This window comes from Anastrepha obliqua, chromosome 3 (assembly GCF_027943255.1).
Source record: "Anastrepha obliqua isolate idAnaObli1 chromosome 3, idAnaObli1_1.0, whole genome shotgun sequence".
In the NCBI taxonomy this organism is placed as follows: domain Eukaryota; kingdom Metazoa; phylum Arthropoda; class Insecta; order Diptera; family Tephritidae; genus Anastrepha; species Anastrepha obliqua.
Genome location: NC_072894.1, coordinates 1,365,016 through 1,386,530, shown reverse-complemented (window position 1 = coordinate 1,386,530; position 21,515 = coordinate 1,365,016). Strand labels below are relative to the sequence as shown.

The 21,515-nt window shown below is 35.7% G+C and overlaps 1 protein-coding gene across 2 annotated transcripts; it reads right to left on the bottom strand.

Moving 5' to 3' along the window:
* Positions 1-4,141: 4,141 nt before the first annotated feature.
* LOC129240265 (spermine synthase) lies at positions 4,142-21,375 on the bottom strand. Of its 2 annotated transcripts, none has more exons than XM_054875952.1 (4): positions 20,946-21,375; positions 16,501-16,612; positions 6,425-6,547; positions 4,142-6,347 (listed from the first exon to the last, which is right to left on the bottom strand). In XM_054875952.1, the coding sequence occupies exons 1-4, from the start codon at positions 21,225-21,227 to the stop codon at positions 5,764-5,766; spliced, it is 1,101 nt and encodes a 366-aa protein (XP_054731927.1). In that variant the 5' UTR covers positions 21,228-21,375; the 3' UTR covers positions 4,142-5,763. The 2 variants fall into 2 exon arrangements, with proteins under 2 accessions (XP_054731927.1, XP_054731928.1); XM_054875953.1 differs by lacking the exon at positions 16,501-16,612 and adding an exon at positions 8,808-8,916 and having other exon boundaries at positions 20,946-21,373.
* Between the last annotated feature and the right edge of the window lie 140 nt (positions 21,376-21,515).

Sequence of the window (21,515 nt, the reverse complement as noted above, 5' to 3'; positions counted from 1 at the left end):
TTGAATGAAAATCATCGGATATGAGGCAAATATAGAAATGCGTGAAATACTTCGATTTTCAAAATATCGATTATCGATCAAACATTTCATCGTTGCCCTAAATTTTACAACAATTTAATCAAGCCTCATTATTTTTTTATTGATAATTGTAGTCAGCTTATTATCGAGTCATTCATTACCTTTTCATTCTTAAGAGTAGAAGTAATATATTTACTGATAAGTGTCGGAGCAAATAGATTACAGTAATTTATCTACTCATTCAGAAAATTTCAGACGTAAACTTTCAAATCGCCAATATGTGCACGTATTTTTTGGCTCCCTTTACCAGAATACATTGCCAGAGCTTTGTTAGTTTATAAAAGTTTTAATTTTTTTGTACAGAAAACAGATTAAAAATGTATTTCAAATGTATTAAATTTATGATCACAATCAAATACATAATGGCCCCTATTATGAGTTGCATTCGATCTTCGATATTCGCTGGTTGTCGAAGATCGAAAATCGAATGTCAATTTGGTATTATGAGCGGTGCAACCCTATCGAAATTTTCGTTGTTTACCGAATTTAGAGTCGAATGCAATTTTGCTTTCGATTGTGTAGCGTATTGAGGGAAAACTTGTTAAAGTGTAAGTTGTTTGCGAATATTTATGGTTTTATAGTAACCATGTAATAAATATATACTAATTTTGTTAGAAAGGCGAATCCACAATTCGCAAAAGGGATTTGCACCAAAGTTCAAGCAGCAAAAAAATGGGAGGAATTTACAACGGAGCTGAATTGCTTGGGACCACCAGTGAGAACGGCAGCAAAATGGATTAAGCTTAATAATGGTTTTTTTTTGTGATGTTTATAGAAATACATTTTTATTTTCCCTTGGCAGGTATGGGCTGAAATACGTAGAGGAACTGAAATACATATTTTTTCGAATGACGAATAATTGAATAAAGAAAATTTAAAACAAAAATAAAACAGAAACAGTGGCATTAAGGTCTCTATTTAATACTTTTTAGATTTTTCTATAATATTCTAAGAATTTAATTTCTTATGTTTTCTGCTTCTCCGTTATTTGACTCCACTTAAATATCTTCAGCATCATCGTTGGGGTCTCTTTAAAATATTTGGAATGGATTTGGCTCGGGTGCACTGCTGCAACTGGTTTTCTGTACTGGACAGTAGGTTCACCAACGCCTCTTTAGATAATCTAAAGTTCTTTAAAAATCTGTAAGGAAATTTCTGTAATATTAAGTACGTCAACACATTTTGAAAATTCTATAACAAATTTACTCAGTGGAAGCCATTTCTAGGGGGTTGGATGCGTCCCTCAACTGTTTCTACTTCTAGCTAATATAGTTCCACTAATCTTTCATCGTCCGATGAATCGTCGAACCACAACTCCGTTGTACTCATTTTCACAAAAAATACTTTTTTTAACTTTTAAAAATAATGTTTGCAAAGAATTTCGACATAATCGGTTTTTCTTTTATTTTGATTTGCTGTATCAGCTGAGAAAAAATTATCTATTGTAAATGCGTCGAGCGATCGAAATTCACAATAGTCCTATTCTTCAACGAATGAGCACCATAATACCAAATGAAAATTCGTTCGATCAGCACTTTCGACTACAGTCGAAGATCGAATGTTGCTCATAATAGGGGCCAATATCTCATTCTACCCATTGCTAGTTTCGTGTTTAATATGACAATCTCTTTTTTGGAGTTTACTCCTTAAGAAACGATATATAAGGCCCATGGTATGAAAAATATGGGTAGTAAAATCGTGTGAATCACCGGAAGTGTACGCTGACGGAAGTGACGCGTTGCCCTTTTTCTATATTCTAGTGAGAAAAAGCACTGCCTACCTTGTGGCGCTTGTTTGTTGGTGCAAACTTGTAGGAAATATATTTTCCTTGTGGGTGCTAATTTCTAGTGAGAATAAGCACTGCATACCTTGTGGCGCTTGTTTGTTGGTGCAAACTTGTAGGAAATATATATTTCCTTGTGGTTGCTAATTTCTAGTCAGAAATAAAACTGCCCACATTTTGGTGCTTATTTCCGTTTCCTATCTAGTGCTTGTGCGTTCGTTGAGAACCTATATACATATACCAGTGATATCGTCTGAACCTTTGGAGGAGATTGTCTTCAAAAACCCTTACAATGGTTCATCTGCCAATTACACCCCAATGAACTGCCGCTTAGACATTTGTTTGAATACATTGATGGCTCTACGTCTGAAAGCTTTAACGGTGAAATAGAGAAAAAATTGAAGGATTGTGAGAAGCTTTCTTTCGTCAATTATAAACCAATTATATTCACACTACCAGATATATCCAGTGAAAAAGATTTAAGTACGGATCAAAAATACCTATTTGATATTTGTAGTGCTATTATAAGTGGACATTGCAACGACAGCTTAAAAAAGAAAAACCCCAAAAAAAATTGTTCATTCCAGGTGGCTTACTATAGCGAATAGAATAAATAAATTTATATTTTTCCAGTAATATAGAAAAGGTCTTCATTTACTCCTTTTGCATATTAAATATATTTTTAAATAACACGGTAATCGTTCTTAAGGAGTAAACTCCAGTCGCGTGTCGGAGCTGACACACACACCTTTTTTTCTTACCCATAAGGAGTTGTACAGGGAAATATAATCAATGAACAGAATTGCTAAGAGAAATATCGAATGTTTTTATAGCTACATGAGAACAATTGATATCGAAAACTCTGATTTGATAGCTGAGAACAGAAAACAGTGTTGGCATTTCTGTTCAGTAATGCTGCGCCCACTCATGCTGCAAACAGTCACCGACGTAAGCGTAGTCCTCTGCCAGCTGTTAAATGAAAAATTACTTCCCTTCTGTATCGTAGATTTTATCGCAGGATTTTGGAAAATCCCATAGAATCCTGTCAGCTTTACAAAACAAACTTAGAAAAAATTTAATGTTTATTAATATAACTTAAAAACAATGTTAATTATAGATAAATGAACTAATTGCATTTATTATATACTTGCACTATAAGGCTTGGCAAGTCGTAACGAATCGTTTAACGTCAGAACAAATTCCAAATTGTGGGAATTTACTTAAAAAAAAACTTCTTTTCAGAGGAGTAGACATCTCCGCCTGGTACAAATGTAAATACGCTCAGCCCAACCCAACTCCATTCTAGGTTTATTAAGGAAACTGTGTTTTGATAACGTCCTGTTTTGAGCAGCAGCATAATAGATCTTAAGCTGAAGGTCAAACCACATTTTCATTATATTTAACCTATTTATTTCAAGACAAATTAGCCCAAGCTTCAAGTACCAATATTTATTTTTTTAATGGGCCCGAAAAATCACGATGATACAGTTACCACCAACTTATGGCAGTAATCTCGTATCATCTGATAAAATCTCACCAATGCAATCTGTATGCCGCGATGTCTGAATTTTTTATCCCCACAAAACTAATACGGCTATGCAAGATGACGTTGCTCAACACCAGTAACGCCGCCAGAATTGGGAAGGACTTCTCCGAGCCGTTTGATACCAAACGAGGTTTCAGACAGGGTGACCCGCTGTCGTGTGACTTTTTTAACCTGATGTTGGAGAGCATCGTACGAGCCGCAGAACTTACCTCCTATCTTCAAACAAACAGTTGGCACACTCGCGTATCGACACCCATGTCACTGTAGACAGTTATAATTTCGACATTGTAAAAGACTTATTTAGGAACCAGCATTAACACCGATAACAATGTCAGTCTTGAAATCCAACGTAGAATCTCTCTTGCCAACAAGTGTTACTTTGGACTAAGTAGGCAACTGAGCAGTAAAGTCCTCTCTCGACGAACAAAACTAACACTCTAAAAGGCTCTCATCATGCCCGTCCTAACGTATGGCGCAGAAGCTTGGACGATGACATCCGATGAAGCGACACTCGAGCTTGACTTGTTTACAGTAGCACAGAAAACAAGCTATGTGACATATCACGCTGAAATTTGCCATGTAAGCTTATAACAGTCCTACCAAAAAACAAAAAAATTTATTTTTGCCATATGTCATCCGCGGACCGTTTTATTGATACCGTCTCGTTCATATTTGAGCAGAAGATATATAGCGGAACATAGTTTTTCTGAAAAAAAGATACAGACGACTTAGTATTTGTAAGTTAAAACTTCTGTTTCTGCAGACGACTTTTTACGATTTTATTGAATTTTAAGCAATTTAATACTTAAAGGTATATGTTAAGTACACATCTTCGATTTATATTCCTGGATTTGCATGTTTTCTTTTTTGGTACAATCCATATATATTCACATAAATAACTAGATTCATCAACATAGCTTCGCTTTAAATTACATACATATTAATGACTTTAACTGGACTTAAAGTATAAAAGGCTCATTCCACGGTAATCTATGCTGAACGAAATGAAAATAAACTTACGAATTTAAGGGTATTATTTCTATAGATAAGAGTATATAAAACCAACTTTCAAGACAGAAAACCAAAACTTCGTAATTTGTCCTACAATCAGATATTTGTTTACCTTAGGTTATACCATTTACAAAGTATTAGGTAAAGGTTTAAGTATTTAAATACTTTTCTTTTTCAAAATAAAATGTCACTCTCCTCATAATTCAAATGAAGTAATTATTTTTGTAATTTTCTTTTTCAATTAGGGTTGTTACAAAGTTTTTGAAGTTCGTTTCTTTTGGACAGGCTGTACTGCAAGAAAGATAAAGAGTAGAGAAAAATTTAAGTGACCCGAAAAATGCAAAATATTTTTGGAAAATAAACAAAGGGACAAGCACGAAGTTAGGAGCAGCAGTGGAGTGCCAGCTTTGGACTGCTCTCAAATACTTATCTGCTAATCTGAAACTTTGATAATACAAAAAACCATTTCAATTTTTACGGTAGAAACATGGTCTCATACAGTAACAGGTCATAGGGAACAACCACGACTACTAAGACAGTGGAGATGAACAGTACGAGCAGAGGTTATCCCGTCCTTAGGTGACATAATCTTTTGTGTAGTTGTAAAATCCGATTTTTTTAATAAATTTAGTTCAATAATATTGTATAATAATTTTTACTTTTTTATTCATACTCCACTTGTCACGCCCGTCAGGAAGTCATGTCACGTTACATGTCATAGTTGAATTTGGAACATATCAGCTATATTTACAAATACAGGTAAGAAAATTCCCTGTAAATGTTGAAAATGTTTATCCAATGCGTTATTCCTACTGCTGATATCTAACGTAAAATAATCGTTTTAAATCTTAAAATGTAAGCTGAAATGTCACACCCGTCACCGTGGAATGACCCAACAGTAATTCAAATACATAAACGTAATCTTAATGAATATAAGGAAGCATCTAATGAACGTTGCTCAGAACACGACTAGTAAATAAGTATAATTATCACTAGAAATAAATAAATTGGCAACCCATATTTGGTACGATTTATAGCTGTCAAGTTTTTTCTGGTATAGTATGACCAGATATTTTAAAGTCGTTTCTATGAGATATATAGCCTCTCCGTCACACTAAGAAACCAGTGAGTGGTGAAGATATGTCAAAGGAAACGACGCTATTTTTAGTGAAATCGAAGTATATAATTTTCCATTCATAATACCCATCATACTAAGCATCAAAAAAGCCTCGTTGAGAATTTGCAGCATACAATTTATGAAGGTTGCTTGAAATTGTGTGTAACAATGTAGCCGTTGCATTCTACTGTATAACTTGTCATTTGAATTATATAATGCTTGAGTCGGTCAAGCCAAAGATACTTGATAAAATAGCCATTCTTCCATAAAAGAAGGCACAAATGCCTTAGATGTAGTAAATTTGACTTTTGGCCGAAGCAATCGTAATTGATCTTCAAACAACTCCAAAGATTCTGTGCAAGCTGTACCGTTGCCATGCGTTAGATATTTTCCATCTGGTTTTAATAGTTTAAATGAATGTTCGAGAATCGTGCGAATGAAATCCCAAATTTCCCCAACCGGTGCGCCAGATATTGGAATATCAGTGAGATCTCCAAAAATATAGTCGAATTTTCGTCCTTCCGATATGAACTTTTTCATATACTCCACACAATCTCCAACGACTATTTCGTAGTTATCTCCCCTACGCTTCTCAAGTACTTCGCCACAAATCGTATTTAGGTACTTATTACAGGCTTGCATCACCAAATCATCGATTTCAAGCATCACAACGAATTTGGGGCTCTCTTTAAGTAATTCGTAGAGTAGTGCACCGTCTCCTCCACCAAGTATACATATCTCTTTTCCTTCATAATTTTCAACACCACGACCCATCAGAGTCTCCGTATAGATTAAATCAGACTCAGCAATATCTGCATTACAAAATAAATATGCACATGAGTATAGAAAATCTGTCTTATAAACATGGACAAAAAATGTATATACTTACTTTGTAGTTCATCCAAAATCAACATATTCCCAAGGGTTTTCGAGTGTAATATTTGAATTTTTTGAAAAGGTGAACGCTCCTCATATACCATTGCATCAATGTCATATTCAATAATTCGTTCGTCTAAAATTCAAGGTATTTATCAATTTAATTTCTGAATTCGATTTCATTTCTTGTGCATATGTATTTTATATATGAATGCGCGAGGGTTGCTATTTATATTTCTGGCATTGGGTACTACTAGTGTTGTCAGGTGCCATGTGGCGTCTCCATTGAAAATATTACCATAAACACACGCAGAGCGTTACGATAGTGTATCGGAAATTAAACCGTGAACATATTCGTGTGATTATTTTTCACAATTTTCGACAAGGATAAACAAGATAGGAATGCATCGATGAACTAAAATCGTTATACGGCGAGCAAGCTACATTCTTTGGCACCGTACAGACTTGTGTTATGAATTTTCTCGTGGTCACTATTGGCTCACCGATGAATTCCTGGAAGGTCGCCTATAATCAGTTGTTGTGCTGAGAAATATCGATGTGCGAAATGATTGAGCAAGGTCGTCGTGCAACATACCGTGAGATCGAGGTATCTTTGGGAATTAATATGACGAGCAACAATAAGATCACCTTGTGGCAAACGCGACTAGACCAAGTGCTTCGAAAACTCCAAAGTATTGTGGACATCATGGGCAATATTTCGAAAAATAATAAAACCGTTCTCAACCACAAATGCTAATTTTTCCATTGCTAGGCCAGAAATATAATTAGCAACACTGGGTCGTGCAAACAAGACACATTCCACATTGAAATTGAATTGCAAACAATATTTATTAGGCTGCATAGCTATCGCCTCATACAACGTAATTATGTCTACCTATTTATTAGAATATGAAAATAAAGTGACTTTTTGGCTACTTATTTACCTACCTATTGACATACATATAAGTATACATACATATATCGTTAACTTTTACCGCATAATTGATAATAATTAAGTATATGTGCGTTTATACATACATACCACATGTGTGTATGTGTTTATGTGTGAACACTTATAAGTTAGCCGCGGACTAAATTCGATATTTTCACTCGTCCCCACCTAAACCTTAAATTATGGCAGAGTAAATATCCCAACCATAATTAGCAAGAGAGAGTATGCATGTATGTGCAGTTCGTATTTAACTTTAATTTAATGAAATTGAATATGTGGAGCTTAGACTAGAAACCGAATGTACAATGGCACATACATCCTCTGTTGCGTATATAGCAGATCTCTTCCTCCAACTTGTGGTGCGTTTAAATCTCGTCGCTACAGTTTTATGCCATTTTCGAACGACGCACGGTCTACATCAGAAGATCTTTTTTTCAAAGCAGACATACTTGTTCGCTCGGGCGTTTATCATTACATACCGAAGACATTTGGCATATTGATGTTTCATGTCCACAGTGGGCTTCCAATCCGGATTCATCCTAATGGTGACCATTCGCAGACTCACTCGGTTGGCTATGGCCTCAAAAGAATATTTGAATGCAATTTAAGATTTGGAAACACATAAATGAGGATTTTCAAACCAAGTAAAAGTAAAACAAGGGTCTAATTGAAGTTTCCAATAAAGTAATTGATTTAGGAATAATTTGAAGTTTCTAACCTTTAATTTTAAACTATCTTGCATTTGTAAAAAAAAGTATGGCATCCGCGAACGTACTACTCGCCTCGTAATTTGATATGGTGACTTTCATAAACGAGTATTTCAACGTAATCGTTTGTACGCAGATTTTAATCAAGGCCGATCAAATTTACCGGAATATTTAATACAAATTTAGTTAATTGAATGTGCAAATGAACAAAAATGTGTGAAAGTCTAATGACGGTCTTATTTGAAGCTTAATGTGATTCAATATACATGTATGTATGTACGTATAGCGGCTCATTTCGTAAATGTCAAACCTTTAAGTAAATTATGAACACATTTCACATATCATTTGTGTTACCATTCTCAAAAAAATAGGTGGTTCAAAAAGCAAACGCTATATGGCCCACCCTGTATTATACAAACAAATGGGAAACAAATATTCCCATTTAGTTCGTGCAGTGGATCTCCCAATTTTATTTCTTACGATTGCCAGTACGTTCTTGGTTGTAGCCCTCAAGTAAAGAATCGGACTAATGATATTTTGCCTTTTCCTCTTAATTTTGTTAAAATATTGTAAATTCATACATATACTATAATATAATTTCACTAACTAACATTTAGTAATCCATACATTTGAACATTTCATACACGATTGGCTATACATACATATTATCTTATTCTATAATTGGAAATACATATAAACGAATAAATAAATCGGCAAATTTTAAAAGAAATCATTACCTGATGATGGAAAATACCTAGCGACATCGCCACGTTTCAATGTGGGTAATACTTGTCCAGAATGAACTTTCAATTTCTTGGCTAGGATATTTTCAAGGCGTTTGGATGACTATAAAATTTTGCGTTCGGATATTATCGAAGTGGAAGAAGTTGTGGTAGTGGTGATGATGGTAATTGTGGTAGATGGTGGGTGGCATTTTTATGAGTTGATGTCGTAAGAGATTCATATATGAAAATAAAAGAAAATAGTTTTGTTTTCAATAAAATTATAAAATATTATTAAATTGCAGTTCAATGATCGGTGAATATGAACAAGTTATGGATTTTGCATTCATACATTCAAGTACACGATGCGTGATGATGTCATATTATATATCCATATACGTATACAAATGCACTCACCAGACCTACGGGAGGGGCGGCTTTGGGAACTTCAACTAAAAATCCTACAAAATCTTAATTATTAAAATATAAAAAAATTGACCAATGATATTTTCAGAGATTTTAAAAATTCATTTAAATTAATATAATAGTATGCCATTTTTATGACTATGCTTGAGAATCTAGTGAAAATATTTGGCATTTTACGTCATTTAAAGCTTTGCTAAATTGCGTTTGAAGCCTTGGCAAAATTTAGAAATTTCAAAGTATTTTTATATTAATTTTCGCGCTGTTGAACAAATATTAAAAAATGTTTGAACAAATTATAAAATGATCGGCTGCCATAGGAGATTCTGAAATTCTATTGATTTTTATACAGCAATTCTGAAATTCTGAAATCGTTAAATTAGTCGTAATAAATATTGGCTACACGAGTGTCAAAATGAATGAATTTTTTTTGTTGAAAAACCAAACGAAAAATGAATATTTCGTTTGCCTTAGAATGCTTGGGAAACAAAAGCCAATATATTTTAATTACAATAGTTTATTTATATTTAGAAAATTAAATTAATGTAGTCAAATACAGTCTGTAGATATTTTAGTGGCATTGCTTTAACTTCGTTGTGTTCAATCTTCATTCATAAATTGAGGAAATAAAAACTTGATTTCTTTATATGAATGGTTATTGAACTACTTTAAGTAAAATGGCTCACCTGAAATGGTTATCAAAAGTGGAAGTTAATAAGGCACTCCGGTCTTGAGTATGGTCAGAACGTTATTCTAAATCTCTGCCTGTAGATCCAACAAAGTATCATAGCGACAGAACAGGCGGCATTGAGATGTCAAAACCAACAAAAAAAAAACAGTTTCAAATTCTAAATCCGAAATTTTGGTAGAATACGTACTAGGAGGTTAGAGCGTAATCACTGATCAGCTACTGTGGCAGATCAGCAGTTCAGATTATTTAGCAAAAATGAGAATGATCCAGTGTATCAGTCACAGCGGCGATGATTTTTTTAGTATTTCCAATGTTTTTCGAGTTAGAATTCTTGTATTTTTTTTTTAATATCATTCCTTCATTAACCAAAACCATATAAATTTAGAAAAATTCAACAAATGTTCCCCTAGATTTTTAACTTTTTAATATAAATTTGTAGAAAAATTTCGGGTACGCAATAATACTTATATATATCGTGAAATATTAGTAAAATAAGTGCAACTTTTAAGCTTCTAAAAAATCGGTTAATAATTTTTTTTGGTTCATTTGGTTCCTTTTTTTTCGTCGCTAGAGGGCGAGTAAACTGTAGTGCTGTTATTTATCGCTTGTCTTTTTTATCCGATATTTAAGTTATTAACTAATAAATAAATCAAATTAGTGTACTCTCAAGTATTCAAGTATAATTTTGCTGATACTCTGCATATATCTCAACGCTATCATACCCTTAAACCTCAAATATGCCTCCAAAAAAACTTGGCTCTCACCAGCATCACTACACATGTGGTATTTGCTCAACTATTATTAATGAAAGAACGGAGCCCAGCATTCTATGCTCTGGATGCCGTACATGGATTCACTCAAAATGCACGGGACTTACCCCTGATGAATACAAAATATTGGCTAGGAGCATTAAAAAGGATGGTGTGATCTGGAAATGCGCTACTTGCAAATTTGAGGTTAGTGTCACCACCCAAGAAGACCTGATGTCAGATGATGCCGACGACACAGTCACTATGGACAAACTGGAGCAATTGTTTAAGAATCAGTTTAACCGTCTATCTCAGAAACTAGAAGCAAAGATTGACAGATTCAAAGCTGCCATCGAGGACAACATAGCCGATCTCAGAAACGATGTAACTAAAATCGCTAAACAAAACACCTCTTTAACTGATACTTGTGCCCGTCTCAACAATAGGCTAACCACAGTCGAAAATAAACTCACATCCTACACCGTTAACTCCACGTCTCCCGAGGAAATATTTGCTGAGTTCAACGAACGCAAGCGGCGTGAATCAAACGTCGTAGTGCTCAACGTCATGGAGTCGAAGAAAGCCTCTGGGAACGACAGGCTTGAAGAAGACAGAACACAGATATCTGCCATCCTGCCACCTAACCTATCAACTAGCATCGACAACCTAAAGCTACGCAGGCTTGGTCGCCCCATAGCTGGACGTTCGCGTCCTTTGCTAATTGAAACTCCGTCCCCAACTATTGCCTTAACTATTCTAAAATCTAAGCCTCCTACTACAGTTGATGGAACCCAGATAGCTTTCAAATCGGACCTTACTCCTGCTCAACTACTTCATCTCAAGAACCTGCGCACTCAGTTGGACACATTAGAGAAAAATGGTGGCACTAATAAGACTATTAAATACATAAACGGCACCCCTAAAATAGTCAACAAGAATTTTCGCTCGCTCAGCAAAGATCGCAAAACCCTCAGCAATAAGAGTGTTGTATCAGAACGTCAGAGGCCTGAGGACAAAATTAACCAGATTTCTGACCGCTACGGCGATCAGTAACATTGATGTCATCTGTATAACGGAGTCCTGGCTTCACCCAGCCATCCTTGATGGCGAAATCATGGATGATACATTCACTATCTTCAGGAGAGACAGGGATTTATCTACTAGTGGGTGTGAACGAGGTGGAGGCGTGCTTGTTGCTACTAAGCGCTCTATCCAAGCAGATCGCATAGCAACTGCGGACACAACCGTTGAACAAGTGTTCATCAGGATAAAGTGTAATAATGCGGATCTCATCGTCGGCTGTGCCTACCTACCACCAAGATCAACCCCTGTATCATACCAAACACACATAGACACTCTCTTCTTTCTGAAAGAAAAATACCCTAACGCCAGACTCCTGATAACAGGAGACTACAATCTTCCGAGTAGCACTCCTCGCTCTGACTGTGAATATCTGCTATACGAAGGCTTCTCCTCACTTGAATGTACACAATATAACGCCATACTGTATAACAATAATAATCTGCTAGATCTCTGCTTCAGTAATATTGAAGCAAGAGTTACAAGCACTCAAGAACTAACCAAGATTGATTCCTTCCACCCGGCGCTTGCTATTGAGGTCGAATTACAGCCTAACCTAAAATCCGCCAAATCAACCTACAGGGCCTTCAAGAATGCCGATTACACCAACCTGAACGCCTTCTTCACCAACACTGACTGGTCTAATCTATATTCAACCAACAACGTCGATGAGAAGATCAGCATCCTCTACAACATTGTGGAATTAGGTATATCTCACTACGTTCCAGTATACAGCAGAAAAACTAGTGACTTCCCTTGTTGGTTCTCTAACGACTTAAAATTCAAAATAATACAAAAAAAATCAGCTCATTCAACGTATAAAAAAAGGCCCACCAGAGAAAACTACTTTAAATTCAGTAATCTTCGTCGTGTATGCAAGAATTTGAGTAACTTGTGCTACAAAAATTACGTCTCCAACATGGAACTGAAGGTGTTGTCTGACCCGCATGAGTTTTGGAAATTCGTCAAGAATAAAAAAAGGAACAATTGCGATATACCCTCCTCAATATATTGGAATAATAAGTCGGCCAACACTGGTGTTGAGACCTGCGACCTATTTGCGTCTTTTTTCGAAAGTGTCTATTCTTCAAATATGCAACGTGATAACACTGCGTCTGTCTGCAACCCTAACGCTATGTTTAATGCCTTGAGTGAATTTGAAGTTAGCCAAGATCTAGTTTTTAAGCTTCTAACAAATTTAAACCCAAGAAAAGGCGCTGGCCCAGATGGCCTGCCGAACATATTCCTTGCAAACTGCGCAATCGGTCTCTGTGAGCCACTAACGAATATTTTTAGCACCTCGCTGGAATCAGGTACCTTCCCATCTGTCTGGAAGCTCTCGTTTGTCAGCCCCATTCATAAGGACGGTCCCAGATCTGATGCTGCCAACTACAGACCAATCTGCATACAATCAGCGCTAGCTAAACTGTTTGAAAAACTCATTGTGCCTCAACTTACGTGGCACTTTACTGATATCATCTCGAATAGACAACATGGCTTTGTGGGCGGAAGATCCACTGCGTCCAACCTCTTTACTTACACCAACTATTTAATCGATGCCTTGAACGATAACGCCAAAGTACATTCCATTTACACGGACTTTAGCAAAGCCTTTGACAGAGTCAACCACGAGATATTGGTAATGAAACTAAGTAGTTATGGCATCCAAGGCAGGGCACTAAGTTGGATTCAATCGTATCTGATTGACAGGAAGCTCCAAGTCAGAATAGATGGGCACCTTTCGACGAAATACGATGTCAAATCAGGTGTTCCGCAAGGATCACACCTGGGTCCCTTACTTTTCAACATTTTTATTAATGACATTGGAAACAATCTTCACTCAGACTACCTGTTGTACGCTGATGATCTAAAAATCTACAGAAGAATCAATCGTTACGAGGACATGAATCTACTACAGCAAGATATCAACACATTGGCTGATTGGTGTACCAAGAACAAGCTTGATTTAAATATCAAAAAGTGTGCTGTGGTCTCGTATTCAAGGTCACACACCCGTGAAGCCGCAAAGTATACGTTAAATGATGATGACATCCATGAAACCGAGGATATCAAGGACCTAGGCATCATTGTGGATAGCAAGCTATCTTTTAGTAAACACATAGATAAGATCACGCTTCAAGCCAATAAAGTTCTGGGTTTCATAACAAGGACCAGCAAAGATTTCACCAATCCGCACACGCTGATATCTCTCTTCAACACTCTCGTACGACCGATCCTGGAATACGGATCTGTCATATGGTCTCCATATACAGATTACCAGATCAAACGCATCGAGTCAGTCCAAAGGAAGTTCTGCAGGACTTTAGCACACCGGTATAAGCCTCAAGGCTGCACCTCAACTGATGACATCTACATTCATTACGGAATCGAGGAACTGCAAAGACGTCGACAGGTGACAGACTTAGTTTTCTTTTACAAAGTACTCAATGGCCTGATAGATGCTCCAGACGCAGCAGCCTGCTTTGAATTTGCGCCGGCTAACCTACATCTGAGGCGTCGTCGCCTATTAAAAACTGTCAAGTCAAGCAAAAATTACGTAATTGGTGGCCCACATAATCGTATTGCGAATCTAGTCAATACACTCAATAATGACGTGGAATTCTATGGCGGATCCATTGGTGCATTTGTTAAAGCTGTTAAACGGCACCTAACATAATTTGTTTGCTCAATTTATTAACATATTTGTCTTACTATTATCTCAAACTAATAAATACCCCCTCTATATTATTATATTATTATAAATTATTCCCTTTTTTGAATAAATTAAATCTATGTAGTATATTGCCGTTTGGCGTTTGTATAATTAAATAAATAAATAAATAAATTTGATTATACTAAAATTCAAGTTCATACTTGAAGTTTTTCTCAAAATTCATATTAAAAAGTTCAAAATTTAGAACAAAATTTACTGAATTTTCCAAAATTTTGTATAAAGTTTGAAAGTTGGATTTATGGTCAATATTAAAAAAATAACATAAGAAATTTAACTTGAGAAGCACTGTAAATATAAAAAACCGTCATACACTCAGTTAAGTTCGCCACTGTATATATACATATGTACACTGGCGGTCAATGAAAACGCAACATCTTCCATACAACTATTATTAAAGATTTAAAGCGATAGGCAATGACAAATAAATTATTTGTAATGAAATTTCTGTGTACTTTGCTCACTTTTTTAGTTGCGTATCGATCATTATATCGAATGTTCTGAATAATGCTAAAAAACATGAAAAATTAGGCAGTGATAAAAATGTTAAAATAGTTTACAAAAAAAAAAACAAAAGAAGCGAATTGAGACGAGTGATAACGTGCTACCACGGAAGTTCTGAACGATCGCTTCAAAAAAATAACGCACACGGGGTTTTATGGGGGACGTCCTGGAAAACAAAAAAGCGGCTTTTAACAATCAAATTGAATTTTGCTCGTTTCGCTTTGGCCAAAAAACACCAAAGCTGAATTCACCATGAGATGTCAGTCAGCAATTGAAAAGCACCATCTGATTTCTCTTGAAAATATTTTTTACTCTAATTGTTAGGAAGGTGGGATTTTGTTAACCGCGAGTGCGTCTGGGAGTGATTTCGCGTCAGCCTATGGTAGCATTACAATTTGTTATTCGATAGCTCGGCAAACTTTCTACATCTGAAAGCATTAATTTTTCTCTCTTAAAAATATTTTCTTTAGAGCAAACGAAAACTAAATCGTATGCCTATTACTTTAAAGATATCGCTCCAATTTCAGTGAGCAAATAATTAGAAGAAATGGATATCAACACAAACCGACTTTATCAGGATTGAAGAAAGTATTTCGGAATACTCAATTGTAATATAGCCGAGCTCGGTCAAATAGGGGTATTGTAATTTATTACAAAATCTTGCGAATACGAGAATGCTGCATTTTCTAAAAGACTTGTGATCCATTGAATATAGGAATCACCATTATAATTTAAACCGAATATGAAAAACAAACTATCATATGGTTCATGGTATGACTTCACCTGAAAAAGTTAATGCTGGATTTCCGTTTTTCATTTATTTTTTGTTCCGCGATAAACAAAAATAGGAGTAACTTTGCATTTCATACATGATTAAGGGCAATGGAATTAGTTTTAAAGAACAAATCTTACTTTTTGCTCATTTTAGGAATAAGTTTCCTGAAAATACTGCATGAATGCATAGATACAAAATAATTTTTGCATTCGAGGTACAAAGAAGCATCGCGCTTTAAAATTTTAAAGTTCCCGAAAAGTTTTGTGAAATGAACTCGAGTTTTTAATTTCATTATGTGTATAACTTTTTATATTTGGGAAAAGGGAATAATAATTATAAAACAAGGCATGCAACTTGCTGAGCTATACAAGTTTCGGTGTCATAGGGTAAAATGTATAATTTTTTTGGTTGGAGTTGTGTGTTGGTTGTGAACGAAAGGAAGCCTACATACATCGCTTCCTTAGCTCATTAAACACAAGCAAAAATGTTCTAAGTATAATTAAAAGAGGAAATAAAAAGCGAAAATATAGGAAACTAGTATCCAAAGAAAACTCAGCATCAAAAGCATTTGGAAGCAAATATACAAAAGATAATGTTCAATATTGTGTTCGTGCAGAATATGTAAAATTCGATTCAATAATAATGGCAAATTCTCATTGTTTATTACTTATTCGTTTATCAAATCTGCTTTTGAAAACATAAACCAGATCTATGGTAGTATAATACGTTTGCATAATGTTCAATCTTGAGCTGACCTGAACTAGTCATGTATATGTCAATATATCCACCACGTTTTATCGGCGGTAAATACTTGGAACGATCGGAATGTAATTTTTGCCGTAAAATTAGTTCCATTGTGCGCATTGTCTGCAATTGTAAATTGTACACAATACAAATAGTTAAACACATTTACAATTAAGAACAAATTATAAGCCTATAAATTAAACAATGCATAATATATGAAATTATATTAGTTAGATTCTCGAATTGGTCGTGTCGTTTTGAGTTCTTAATCAATTGAAGATACTTCTAAGCCAATAGCAGCACATATTTAATAAGAAATTTTGTACATGCCAATTTCTAAAGCAGTATGGAAACCAAAATATGTATACATTTTTCATATGGATATTCGAAAAGAACTAAATACCATTATGTTCGCTATTTTCGAATAGGAATTAGAAATGTGTGCAAGGGCTCTTAGACGGCCTAAGCTTACAATTTAGTTTTTGATAATTATCATTTTTTAGGTATCAAAAACTATCAGCTTTTGGAGGGTCGCGCACGCAAATTACCAGCAGAGTACGACAAATTGAAAGAGTAAAGTTACATTTCATTTTGAGGGAAGCTGATTGTTACTGCTGGAAAATGTTTGGCTAAATTCGGTCGAACTTTATTTACGCGCGCACTTAATTTTTGGAATAAAACTATTATAAAGATATATGAGATAAAAACCACGTCCACTTTTTATATATTGAGAATAAAATTTCCGCCTGCCTTCTAATTGTATATGAATCCAGTACTTCTATCCATTTGAAAAATCAGACTTTAAGATAAAAATCTCCACCTAACGTACATATATTTCAAAAATGCTGAAGCGATAAGCTTACGCTTCTAATTTATGCTTTAGAAGCTTTAAGACACATAATTCCATAAAAAAAATGTCCAGGTACAACCCATGATACAATTATTACAGGTGTTGTCTCTCTGCGAAGTGACATTATACTATCTGTTTTATAGTATAAACAGAACTAAACTGCTGAACGAACTTAGTTGCAACATTTTGCCCGGTAAAAGACAACCAAAACGACATTCATATCAGCTGGTTGGCAAATGAAGAATATTAGAATGCAAACAATGAATTGCTAACTACTGAAATAGTTGTACTTGAATGTGCTGTTGGCAACTCTCCTGCTGTTATTGCTTCTAACTCATCTTCCGCTTGGGCGCGTAGCCCAACCCAGCTCCATATTAGGACACAAAACACCTTAAGTTTGCATTTATTTCTTGCTTTTCATCCGCTGCCACTGTGACTCCTCCGATTAATATACAACATCCGCCCGTTACTCCTTCAAATCGTGTTTTAAGTTTGCTGCTTCTCTTGGTTCTGCTGTGTAAATGAAAAAAAAATAGTAAGTATTGCCTGAGCGATGATCGCCTTGTTCTGCTATTGCTAAGCATATATCGTTTATAATATCCTCCCTGTAATCAAAGCCCCCGGCAGCAGCCTCAAGCACAACAAACTTGCATAGACTTACGAAAACAATAATTGTGAAATCTAACATTGACGATTGGAGAAGTGTACGCCACCATTGCTCACCGATAAATGCAAGGAGACAGAAACCCATAATCCCGAGAGGTGTGATTTGCAGTCCCTTAGGTCTTTCTCACGATTACGTATTGGACGTACATCTCTCTTTTGTAATTTCACTACAATATCCTCCACTCACTTCCTCGACATCTTTAACACTTACGTCGAAATCTTTAAACAGCCCTTTGCTTTGCCATATGCAATTCAGAATTCTATCAATAATTTTAGGGCTATTCCACTGTGCTTAATATGTCTTAGCCACAGCACTTTCTGTTGTTATTTCAGTTTTAGATGCTCTTTTCCCACCGCTCTTATACCACCAGACCGCTAAGATACTGAATCAGCATCTCCACATTGTTCCCCTTACGATGTTCGAGATGGTTTCTCTTCACGACCAGGTTTCTCTCCTTTCACCTGAGCTCGTATTAAAACTTAATATCTGAACTGATGGATCGTGTCATTTGAATTAAGCAGAATAATATAAAATAATAAGACTTTGTGCACTGGTTTGCTCAAAAGAGGTGACATTTCCTGTGTCGGTGCAAAAAACACCCGCCCGCTTCGGGTCCGAATCTCGCAAGCCTCCTATGAATGCGTAGCAGGAACGGGATCTGTTGTTTCCATAGCATACCCGAATATTTGTAGCCTGTACTCACTCCCGCAACGTATTTCTATTGCTACCATGAGAGTGTCGTAGTTACCCCGACAGGCTTCCAGAACTGCCTGCAGTACATCGGCGGCAAAACCCTTAAGTGAGACAAGCAATGCAGCAGCTGTGTCTGCAGTACTTCACTGACTTGTTGTCGCTGTTGTTTCAAACTGTAACTTAAGGATCGGAAATGATACAGTGTCGTCGAACGATGGAGCTTTTAACCACTGGGACCACTGGTTAAAATGTTGGGACGATTTAGTTGTAGTTCTGAGGTGAGATCTCACTGCATCTACTTCAGCCTCAATCCTTTCCAGTTGCGACGTTATGTGTGTCGTCTTCTGTTCTTCCAAATCTGGGGGATTCTGCTGTTTCCGTGGCGCCGCAATCTTATGGCGGATTCTTATAGAACTCGGCAAAAGAAAACGAAATGAACGAGTAACATTTTTTGATATCTCGCTTAGTTTTCGAGATATTGAATAAAAAAAAGGCTGGCATTTAGAATAATGTACATTGGGCAATTTTTGGCAAACTATTATGTCTTTATTAATGAAACTTGGTGGAGATGTTAGTGCGGCGTTAAGGAACACTCTTTATAACTCCTAATTATTCGGGAAATATTATAATAATTTCATAACTATTTGCCTTCAAAATGCCCTTTGGAACTTCACACAAAGAAACTTTGGAACTTTCGCCAACCCACGCGAAAATGAGTTCTACGCAAAAATACGGTGGATTGCGTAGCCGGAGTCGGACTGATGAAGGTTGTCGAATCACAATTAGAGAAGTTGCTGAGGATGTCGGAAATTTTTGGGCATGAAGCGCGTGGCAGCAAAGTTCGTTCAAAAATTATTGCCTGCCTCTCACAAACAAACTAAATATGCTATATTGCTAAAACCGTGAACATATCTTCGAGACGAGTGTCCAAACATAATTGATAGTCGAATGTATGTACGTATCGCGGAAATTTGAAACATTCACCTTATTTTTTGAACACACCTTGTATATGCGCACATTTATGAAACCTGCGATGAAATTTGTGACGACTTTTCTGATGACATTTGCGACGACTTCGATGATATTTGTGATATTGCCGTCATCATCACATTTATGTCCACGTCTGTTGATGGTTCTAGAGACTCCGCCCTTTCTTCCATTTTAGTCGATTTCTCAGTTTCCACCTGGAACACATTCGTCTATATTGACGTTCTCTGCCCCTATAGCCTCTAGCAGTCGTGCTTGCAACTCTTCTTTGTTTTCTGAAGGTAATAAGCTATGCTGCTCCAAATCCCTAAGTTGCTGAATCTTAAGTTCAACCATCCTTGCTATTTTTTAGGATTTGAACACAAATATTCAATATTTGTTTTTTATAAGGTTTGTTTTTCAGTACCAGTACGTTTATGGAATAAAAGATAGTTTTAATCAGATCTTATAGAATTATTGTGATCCAAATTTTTTTCCTTAGACGATGTTCATACAGGGAAACTTTTGTTGCTTCAACTTTGCAAAATCTTTTTGGTATTGCTCGTCGTGTTTACTCACGACAACTCCATTGTTTGGAATTGTTTTAGATTTTAGTCTACAGTCAAAAACATTAAGAACCAGAACAAGAAAATTGTTGACCGAGCATGGGCAACAGAGCGCCCCTCCTTTCCTCGACTCCCCCTCTTCTATAAGTAACGAGTCGAAGGAAAAAAAATCGCCCTCTGTGAACTCTTCCGAAATATAATCTATTACCAGTCTTCTAAATTGTTATTTTTAATTTTTTATATATTTTAGTAATTCTTCAAATAGTTTCAAGCCCATGTGCAATAAACCTTTTTGCGCCTTCTTAGATTTATAGAGAATAAGTCTGGAATCGTTATTATTCCTTAATCCTTATTAAACGTTATATAATCAAATATGCATGCCTCTCTTTGATTTTGGAATAAAAGCACATTGTGAGCATACGCCACTGGCAACATAGAAAATGTATTACATACTATATGTTTGAAAGCATGTCATGCTGCACGTGATTTTTTCTCTGCGCCTGTCAAGAGATATTTGTCAAACATATACGGTAAATTGATATTATTGTAGAATCAATGAAATGTACCTGGCTTGTGTATGAATATTCGACATTTATGTGTGAATGTATCATATGAAAAGTATGTAATATGTAAATGAATATACTATGCAACTAAATGCACTTGCATGTGTCTGTTACACATAATGTTTCAATTAAGAGGAAATTATATATTTACATCAAACGACATCAGTGGTTCTTTTCCATCTTCCAGGTAATACTCAATGTTCATAGTTACAAGACCCTGCTGAAAAATGCGTAAAGTAATCATAGTCTCCTTATTTTCTGTTAGTACACAAAAAAATCCATCCTCCATAGACATTTGATAGGCCAATTCGATTTGTGGAAATATATTTTCCACCTCGCCCCGGACTACTTTGATGATTTCTTGGCGCTGTTTAGAATCTGAAGTTTTTTCTGAATCCACAGTAAAATCGAAAAGAATAGTTTGAGCAGTCATTTTCTCTAAAAAAAAATCCCGACTTTCACTTTTTATTTTTAAAATTCTGATTTTTAACTCTAAAATTAGATTATACTAAACTTCGCGGCAAGAGCTATTCATGCGAACCTTGTTTTTCACAAAACGAACAATGCTATTGATTTTGTTTTGATTAACGCAGATAGGTGACATCTGACGTAGAGATTAAAAAAAAACATCGATGTTCATTTTTCGATACATCGAAATAATACGATGTTTTGACGGAAGTTAATCTATTCGATGAAAGGATGTTTTTTTATTGTAAACATC